Source organism: Etheostoma cragini, chromosome 23 (assembly GCF_013103735.1).
Source record: "Etheostoma cragini isolate CJK2018 chromosome 23, CSU_Ecrag_1.0, whole genome shotgun sequence".
Taxonomy (NCBI): domain Eukaryota; kingdom Metazoa; phylum Chordata; class Actinopteri; order Perciformes; family Percidae; genus Etheostoma; species Etheostoma cragini.
The window spans coordinates 18,151,183-18,160,665 of NC_048429.1; the positions used below are offsets into that span (position 1 = coordinate 18,151,183).

General features: G+C 43.3%; 1 protein-coding gene across 4 annotated transcripts in view; it reads left to right on the forward strand.

Annotated features, from left to right (window-relative positions):
- The window catches only part of LOC117938516 (protein bicaudal D homolog 1-like), a 64,485-nt gene that overhangs the window by 38,304 nt on the left and 16,698 nt on the right, over positions 1-9,483 (forward strand). For all 4 annotated transcript variants that reach the window (XM_034863160.1, XM_034863161.1, XM_034863162.1 and 1 more), the window contains exons 4-5: positions 1,388-1,692; positions 3,493-3,667. In XM_034863160.1, coding sequence (XP_034719051.1) covers positions 1,388-1,692; positions 3,493-3,667 — 480 coding nt within the window. The remainder of the gene's footprint in view (positions 1-1,387; positions 1,693-3,492; positions 3,668-9,483) is intronic.

The window sequence follows — 9,483 nt, forward strand, 5'->3', positions numbered from 1 at the left end:
ATATACAGTGACTCTTGGGAGGATCATCTTCAGCGTATCCAGGCCCTGTTTGACCGGTTGGCCTGGGCTGGGTTGACCTTCAATTTGGCAAAATGTGAGTTTGCTAAGGCAACAGTCACCTTTCTGGGTAAGGTGGTTGGTCAGGGGCGGGTTTTTCCAGTGAGGGCAAAGGTGTTGGCTATTGACCAGTTCTCTGTTCCAACTACCAAGAAAGAGCTCTCTCGTTTCTTGGGTATGGTGGGTTACTATGGTGGGTTTTGTAACCACATTTCCACTGTGGCTGCTCCCCTCACTTCTATGCTAAGCCAAAGGGTTAAGTTTGAATGGTCGCTTAAATGTCAGGACGCTTTTGAGTCGGTGAAGTCTTTGTTGTGTTCTGCCCCTGTCCTAGCAGCCCCCCAGATGGACCGGCCTTTTTCGCTGTGTGTGGATGCTAGTAAGGTGGGGGCTGGTGCTGTGCTCATGCAGACAAATGGAAACGGTGTGGATTGTCCGGTGAGTTTCTTTTCAAAAAAGTTTAACTCACATCAGCTTAATTATTCCATCATTGAAAAGGAGGCTTTGACACTCATTTGGGCTTTGCAGCACTTTGAGGTTTATGTGGGGGGAGGGGGGAGTCCGGTAGTGGTTTACAGTGATCATAATCCTCTGACTTTTCTCCATTCACTCCAGAATCCGAATCAGCGACTGATGCGTTGGTGTCTTTTCCTCCAACCTTCCATGTCCAGGGCTGTGGCGGTTTAAGGGATTTATGGTTGTTTGTTTGTCTATCCTTTTTTGTTTGTTTTTGTTTTTGGTGGTGTTTGTGGCGGTTGGGATGTTGTTGGGAGTGTGGGGACTCCCATCTCGAGGGAGGGGGTGTGACGGCCCTTCCCAATATGCCGGCCTGTTATGTCTGCTCTTTTATTTGTTGCAGGTGCTGAGTGGGCGGGTCGTCTTGCCTGGCCGGGTGGGCGTGGCCTACAGAAGGCATAAGGGCCTGCCATGCTGGGAGTCTCACTCTCTCAGCTGGTCCTTCAGGAGCAACCACCATTTTGTTCTTTGTTTGGTTTGGGGTTCAGTTAGGTTATTGGTGTATTTAGCTGAATAAATCTCATTTTGTTTGCATTATCTGTGTGAAACCTCCCTTTTTGTTGCTGGCTGTGATATCGCCATCAGAGCTATTGACTATTCTTATGCTTTTTAGAGTCAAAGTAGTACAAGGATTATCGTAACCAAATATAAAACAAATCCGATAAACCCTCTAAGATAAGTTTGAAACCAAACCGCTGTATGATGTTGGGGCTCGGACCTTAATTAGGAAGTTCATATCGGTGTATGAACATTTGTCTAGGCAATCTCTTGATTTCAACACATTAAACTATCTGTTGCTCCACTCTTGTTTCAGGTGGAGTATGAAGGTCTGAAGCATGAAATTAAGGTCCTAGAGGAGGAGACAGAGCTTCTCAACAGCCAGTTACAAGATGCACTGCGTTTGAAGGACATCTCAGACGCCCAACTGGAGGAGGCGCTGGAGTCTTTGAAGAGCGAGCGTGACCAGAAAAACCACCTGCGCAGGGAACTGGTCCACCACCTCAGCATGTGTGATGTGGCCTACACTGGCAGTGCCCACCTGACATTCATCTCAGCCCCACCCAGTGGCACCGCAACCCCAACAACTCTGCTCTCCCCAAATGCAGATGAACCCATGAGGTGGATACTGCACACACAAAAGTCATGTGGAGGAAGATGAAATGTTTACATGTTAGTGATAACAAGAGTGTCACTTGCAATACAATAGTAAATGTGCTGTATTTATATAGCGCTTTTCCAGTCTTAACAACTGCTCAAAGCACTTTTTTACATCTACAGGAAACATTCACTATTCACACACTCACACACTGTGGCCGGGGCTGCCGTACAAGGTGCCACCTGCTCATCAGATAAACATTCACACACATTCACACTCCGATGCGCAGCAGCGGGGGCAACGCGGGGTTCATTGTCTTGCCCAAGGACACTTCGACAATGACTGCAGAAGCGGGGATTGAACCACCAACCTTCTGATTGGCAGACAACCGCTCTACCACTGAGCCACAGTCAACCCTGTCTCCAACAAACACATTATATCCTACTAATTTGCTTTGCCAAATATGTTGTTGAAGACTAGTGTTTACGGCATGGATGTACACTTGCAACCTTTTAAAAAAAAAAATGAAGTAGGATCTGATGCATTCAACTATGTTAACAGTAATCAGGTTATAGTGTACACACCTGTTTAACAGTTTGTGTAAAACAAACTGTAACCAGTCAACACTTCCTGTCCCGTCTTTCCCTCCCATAAAATGTTAGGCTGGCACTTTGAAGGTAACTGCAGGGCGGAAGGAACAACTTTTTAAAGCCCTTTGCTTTTTTGAAAACTCTCTTGCAGGTTTTTCTGGTGGCACCGTCAAACCAGGTTTTGTGTTTTCTAGAGATCTAAAAATGTTGGAAGTAAAAGTTATATAGTATTAATTTATTTATTTTAAATTGGGTTTTGTTTCCCTGTCTGTTAACGCATTGTAACAGATTTCACGTTTGTCCCTGTTGATTGGATGATGGATCCCTCTGGTTGCCATAGGAGCCCCAGGAAAAGTGATAGAGAGGACGTAATAGAGTGTTAATAAAGCGATTGGCTGGTGTTCAACTGGATGCTTTATGCGCATTTTAGATTTTCTTATGAAACCTAGCTAGGCGAACCTATGAACAGTCAGTTACATCACTGATCAGGAGCCGCCCGCCTGAATCCCGGGACCCGCTGTCTATTTTTGGACCGCCCGCTCCTACCCGCCGCCCCTGTTAAACCCCCCGGCTCGTGCAAGATTTGTGTTGCGTCACGCCAGACCCTTGGGATCCCAATCCTAATGAAGTCCCCTAGTTGGAAGTTGTAAAACTACAACTAAAAACAAATGGCAAATTATTGGCATGTACTCAGTCCTAGTCCTTTACGTACGAACATGTTCACAGCAGCACTAAATGACATGTAGCCTAGGTTAGCCTAACACTAACAATGCATAGTAACAGTTAACTTGTCACTACAGAGCACACATAGTTTTCTTATAATGATCTCATTAATATTACAATATGGGGTCAAAATGGTGTACACGACAAATATCTAAATAGAAGTAAAGATAAGCATCAAATTAACAATATCCATACAGACAATGCCAGGAAAGATTAAAGCAGATGTGAATGGATTGTGGAGAAGTCCATCAGCATCTCATGTCAATGTAAAAACACATACTTGCTGTTTTTTTTAAACATCCTGCCTGTCATGTTTTTTAAACGTGACATCTGGAACTCATACCAGAATCCACCACTAGGTGGCAGAAAAAGCACGTAAAGTTACAGCTGAAACAGCACAGGTACGATTGTTTAAGGTGTTGTTCTGCATTCTTGTAGTTTTATATACCTGTGGGAAGCAGAGAGAATCTTCTGTATTTAAAGATGTTGTACTCTACTCCGATCTGTCAGGTGTAACGGACACCTCCAAGGTGGGACTGGACCAGGGACGGCTGCAGAGTCGGTGCCTCAAGTTAATGGAGAGTGCCGAGGCCTGGGTCGGAAAGCTGAGGGGGCCGTGACGTCGGACCTCTTCAACGAGATGAACCTAACAGAGATTCAGAAGCTTAAGCAGCAGCTGATGACGGTGAGTTTTTTCTCTGATCAACAACGTACAGATCATTTACTTAAAGAAAGCTAGCATTAGGGACTATGTTTAAAATGGGAGCACACGCACAACATTAAAGTATTAGTCGTAACAAACAACATGCTGATGAGTTTCAGATCTGCATACAGGGATTTCTGGAGATGACTGGCAATGACTGTGAAAGCCAGTCACCTTAGGTCTTGAGCCAGGGCATTGGAACAGCCAGCATTTACCAGCAGAGCTGGCTCTGGCTCATAGGAGAGCAACAAGACCATGAACTCAATCCTTTAAATCATATCTTGAGAAAACTCCTAAGCTGACTGGTAAACATTGAAGAGTCAAGACCATACATGAGCATATTAGCGGTATTCAAGTTCTGCTCCTCAGATGATGATATGACTTTTTGAACTTGTTCGTCAAGAGGACTCTACCCAAGACTCCACCCAGGCTTCTACCTGCCAGTTTGATATTTGCCGACAAGGGGCCAAGACACTACTTCAGAGCGGGACAAAGAGCGTGACCCAAAGCGTAATGTTGGGGAGGCAAACGTTGGGAAATATCGTAAAATGTAAGCCTCAGGGTCTGTGGGAAAACCTTCTTGACAAAAATGGGCGTGGCCTATATCATGTGATTGTCATGTCATGTGATCTTGTGTCTAAAAGCAATAGGCTTCCACAGCTCTTCTGTGTGAACCGCGTAGCTTCGCTACCTCGGTTCCCGCAGCCTTGGGCTTGGACCCTTAATTATTTAATTCATGTACCTTTAGATGAAGTAAATTTTGGGACATGCAACACTTTATTTCAGAAGGACAGTACTGCAGCAGGAATAAGCTAGCCTTACTCTGTACAAAGTTAAAAAATGCATCTGATTAAAGCTGTGGTAGGCCCTTTTTTTTAGCATCTTTCGGCAAAAAGTCTATAATGATCTTTCAGCATATTGTTATTCAAGTGGTCTGAGAGAAAACTAGACTTGAACTAGGCCCCTCTTGGCTGTGTATTCAGGATTCAGGAAATCAAGACCTCCCAGGACCAAAAAATAAAATACATAAAAAACAAAACTCAGAGGGAAAACGGGAGGGAGGGAGACAAAACAACACATACAGAAACAGACAGACACACACACACACACACACACAAAAAAAAAATAATAAAAAAATAAACAAAGAGACACACACACACACACAAAAGACAAGGGACCAGAGACCTGTGCAAGTTAGAGGTCCTCACAGAGTTTGCAATGCTCTGCCAAGTGTCCAGAGTTTTTCCTGGTGCTCCATTAATCCGCGCTGTGGAAAGTTACATATATGATACATCCAAGTAGGAAAGGGTCGACGTTTGGATAGACAGGTTGTGAGGTTGCAATCATTTTCTTTGCAGCTATAAATCCAACAAATACAGCACATTTCTGAGTCCCAGAGCTGAAAGGCTGACAGGTCATTCAAAATCAAAACATTGACAGAAACAGACACAGTAACATTAAACAAGGTGGGACTTTTGGATGCAATATTGTTCCATAACTGACCAACGGGAGCGCACTCCTAGATCATGTGAAAATATGTACGTTGTGCTTTCATTGGACAGAAAATGCATAGTGGGCTATTAATTAGTTCATGTGGTGCATTTTCACGGGGGTAAGATATGTCCTAGGAATGAAATTGTAGTGAATCTGCTGATGGTTTGGGTTGCGATATATTGTGATAACAATCGTCCGTCTGGCGGAATCAGGCCGGCCGCCTTTCTCCCGCAACCTGTTGTTGAGCTAAATGGCTAAAGACAAAAGGTTATTAAGGGAGTCCGGTTCATCCTGGACAGCTAGTTTATCCTTAATACTCTCACATAATCCATTCACAAAAACACCTCAAAGTGCCTCCTCACTCCATCCGGAATCTGCAGCCAGCGTCCAAAATCCCACAGAGTAGTCCACCGCGCTGCTGCTCCCTGCCTAAGGTTAATCAAGCGCTTAGAGGCACACCCAACATAATCCGGGTGGTCAAAAACTGTTTTAAGATTAGCGGCAAAGTCATTAAAAGTGATCTCAGAGGTCCAAAAACTGTCACACATACAGGTGAAACTCAAAAAATTAGCAAATGGTGCTAAAGTTCATTTCAGTAATTAAACTTATAATGTGAAACTAATATATTATATAGACTCATCACATGCAAAGTGAGATATATCAAGCCTTTATTTGATATAATTTTGATGATTATGGCGTACAGCTTATGAAAACCCCAAATTTAAAATCTCAGAAAATGACCATATGGTGCAAAAGTTCAGTATTGTAGGCTCAAAGTATCACACTCTAATCAGCTAAATAATCCAGAACACCTGCAAAGGGTTCCTGAGCCTTTAATTGGTCTCTCAGTCTGGTTCAGTGTAATTCACAATCATGGGGAAGACTGCTGACCTGATAGTTCCATCCTTCTTAGTAAGCCCAGAGTGCTGGCTCGTTTATGAGGAGCATTCTATCCGCCACAATTCCAAACTTAAAATGAAAAATCCCCCATGTGTTCTAAATGAAAGTACATGTGAATATTGCTACTGCCTTTAATTTTGTTAAATGTTGAAAAGACTGCATCTATAGTAAAGCAGTATTGTGTAATTGTATGCTGAATTTAACAAATATTAGTTCTGCTTCATGTGGATGATGTTAGATAGTGATGGCATGTGGCTATGAGTCATCATCCGGATCAGGGAATCCTTGCCATTCTCCTACCGACTCTTCTAACCTCCAGCTAACCTCCTGCCAGCTGGTCAAGTTTCCATATTCAAATCAGAGTAAACATAGGAAAAGATGAAGAAGAGCTCAAACTAGGAAATCCATCTCTGCGGCCATCTCATGACTACGAGTCCCTCATTTGGATTGGGAAATCAACTCATCAGTCTCCTGCTGACTAGCCTGGCTGGTCAAAGTTAAAAACAGAGGATACAGGGAAAATGGCTATTAGCTACGACCTATGGCTACAATTCAATTAAATTCAATTTTATTTATAGTATCAATTCATAACAAGAGTTATCTCAAGACACTATACAGATAGACCACACTCCAGAATTTACAAGGACCCAACAGTTCTAGTAGTCTCCTCCAGAGCAAGCAACAGTGCGACAGTGGCGAGGAAAAACTTCCTTTTAGGCAGAAACCTCGGTCAGACCCAGGCTCTTGGTAGGTGGTGTCTGACGGGCCGGTTGGGGTTGGAATGAAGAGTGGCAATAACAAAAATAGAAAAAATTAGTAGTCTGTAGCAGTTCTTTGTAGTAGTTCATGGCATAGCAGGACGCTGTGCGGCATTACAAGGCACAGCAGGACGTAGCAGGGCACTGCAGTGTAGCAGTTGAACATGGCATCACAGAACATGGAGCGGAACCAAGGCGACTGATGCTACCCTGATTTTGGAGCCTCTCTGATCCAAGGGAACATTCTGGGGAAAAAAGAACATAAGGACTCCGGGGAATGACTCCCCAGAGCTAGGTTAGTAACAAGCATTTCTGGGACATGGATGCACATAAATGAAAAGATGGAAAGATAGAGGAGAGAGAAGCTCAGTGTATCAAAATAAGTCCCCAGCTGTCTAAAAGTATTATTACAGCAAAACCAAGAGAGACAAGGTAAAGAGAGCTCCAGCCCGGTCGGGCTAGAACTCTCCCCAACCGGATCGGGCTGTATTCCAAGTCTCCCTTTAGTTTTATTATATTCTGGATTATATGATAGATAAATCTGGAAACTATGTGACTAACTACTACTCCCTAACAATATTCGATTCTATGCCCTAACTATAAGCTTTATCAAAAAGGAAAGTCTTAAGCCTACTCTTAAATGTGGAGACGGTGTCTGCCTCCCGGACCCAAACTGGAACCTGGTTCCACAGGAGAGGGGCCTGATAGCTGAACGCTCTGGCTCCCGTTCTACTTTTAGAGATTCTAGGAACCACCAGTAACCCTGTATTCTGGGAGCGTAGTGCTCTTGTAGGGTTGTAAGGTGCTATGAGCTCTTTAAGATAAGATGGAGCCTGACCATGAAGAGCTTTGTAGGTGAGAAGAAGGATTTTAAATTCTATTCTAAATTTTACAGGAAGCCAATTATGAGAAGCTAAAACAGGAGAAACGTGATCTCTTTTCCTGGTTCCCGTCAGAACACGTGCCGCAGCATTCTGGATCAGCTGAAGAGTCCTTATGGACTTTTCCGAGCAGCAATCCCAACTACATGGACAAGCAAGACCATCTTTGCATCCATATCCAGCTTTGCATCAACGGGGGCATGCATGAACCGAACACTGACTGCGACTTCTCTGCTGGGCGTCCTGCTAGCCAGTGTGCAGGCATCAGACAGCAACCGTCCCAGCGGGAGCTGTGGTGTCCTTTTGCTGAGGCTTGGCTGGATCCTGAAGTGCCTGAACCAGCAGCCAAATTGTGCTTCACTGTGTGATGAATCATGCACAAGTTGAAGTAACTGATGGGATTACATTTCACTGGAGTGGTACTTTGTAAGATTGTATGTGATAGATAGATAGATAGATAGATAAAGAAATAGACAGACAGACAGACAGATAAATAGATGGTAGGGGTCAACCTGGTCTCATGCCAGTTTTGTGAAATGGTCACGTTATTTTGATTTATGTAAATGTCACAATTTTCTCGTTCATTACTTGTACATGTCCTGATTATCGGGCACAGTGACACAATCCGCAATCTCTGGGGGACGCAACAACAGGGAAATGAAACACCACAACCACGAGACGGTTGGGGTTAGGAAAAAAGAAAGGAACTACAACACGCAGGACACAATCCAAAGTAAAATTCCACCACTTTCCACCACGGATTTTTGGCTTTTCAAAACTACTCGCTACCATAACCGTTCTGTGATCAAGAAATAGGCTTCCTATTAAAATGCATTACTTCATAATTTCTAATCAACACACAAAAGTAACGCCATCAATGCGACCTAACGAATCAATAGATTAAATAACGTGACCATTTCACAAACTGCCATGACACTGGGCTGTAGAGGTGTGCATCTTTCCCTTTAAGGACGATCCAATACATAGCTAAATACGTACAAGGGCTACGATACCGTTCAGGCACAATACATTTTATATGGAACAATTCAGTGCAATTTGATTTTATGTTACGTACATCAATTTACCTCACCAAATCACTTGTGTGTATCCTTGAGACATAACAGTCAAACTGAACCCCTCTGAACTCAGAAAAACATTTCCCAAAGACATGGTATGGTGAAAGAAACTTGAACGCGACTGCACAAGATACGAGAGCAGACCCGCCCATGTTGTCTTGCACATCCCCATTTCACACCCCCATTTCATGTTCTGCCAAGCGGAAAAAACATGAGTTTTGCTGTTAGTCAAATCCTCTAACAGTCACAGCCAGTAGGAGAAGCAGATACAGGAGACCCATGGACAGAACTTGAGCCCCCTCCACTTTCACAGTCGCCAGTGTGGATTTCAAGTGAGTTATGATGACAATGTTTGCAACAGAAAAACACAAGTTGTAAGCTCTGCTATGCTATGTAAAAGGGAACAGAGAATAGTAAAAGCTAGGACATGCTAATAGTATACACTGTAACTTCAATTCAATGAGTTACCCACTTATATCCAAATAACATCAGCTCCATGTTGAATGAAAGTGCCTCTTTGCTGCTGAAATCCTAGAAAAGTAACTCAAACACAGGGCCACATTACACAGCCATTGGGAGCACTCCCATAATAATCATTAGTATTACGTGGGCATACATATATGTATATATATACACTCACAATTATATATACATACACACATACTGTATATACACATATATATATATAT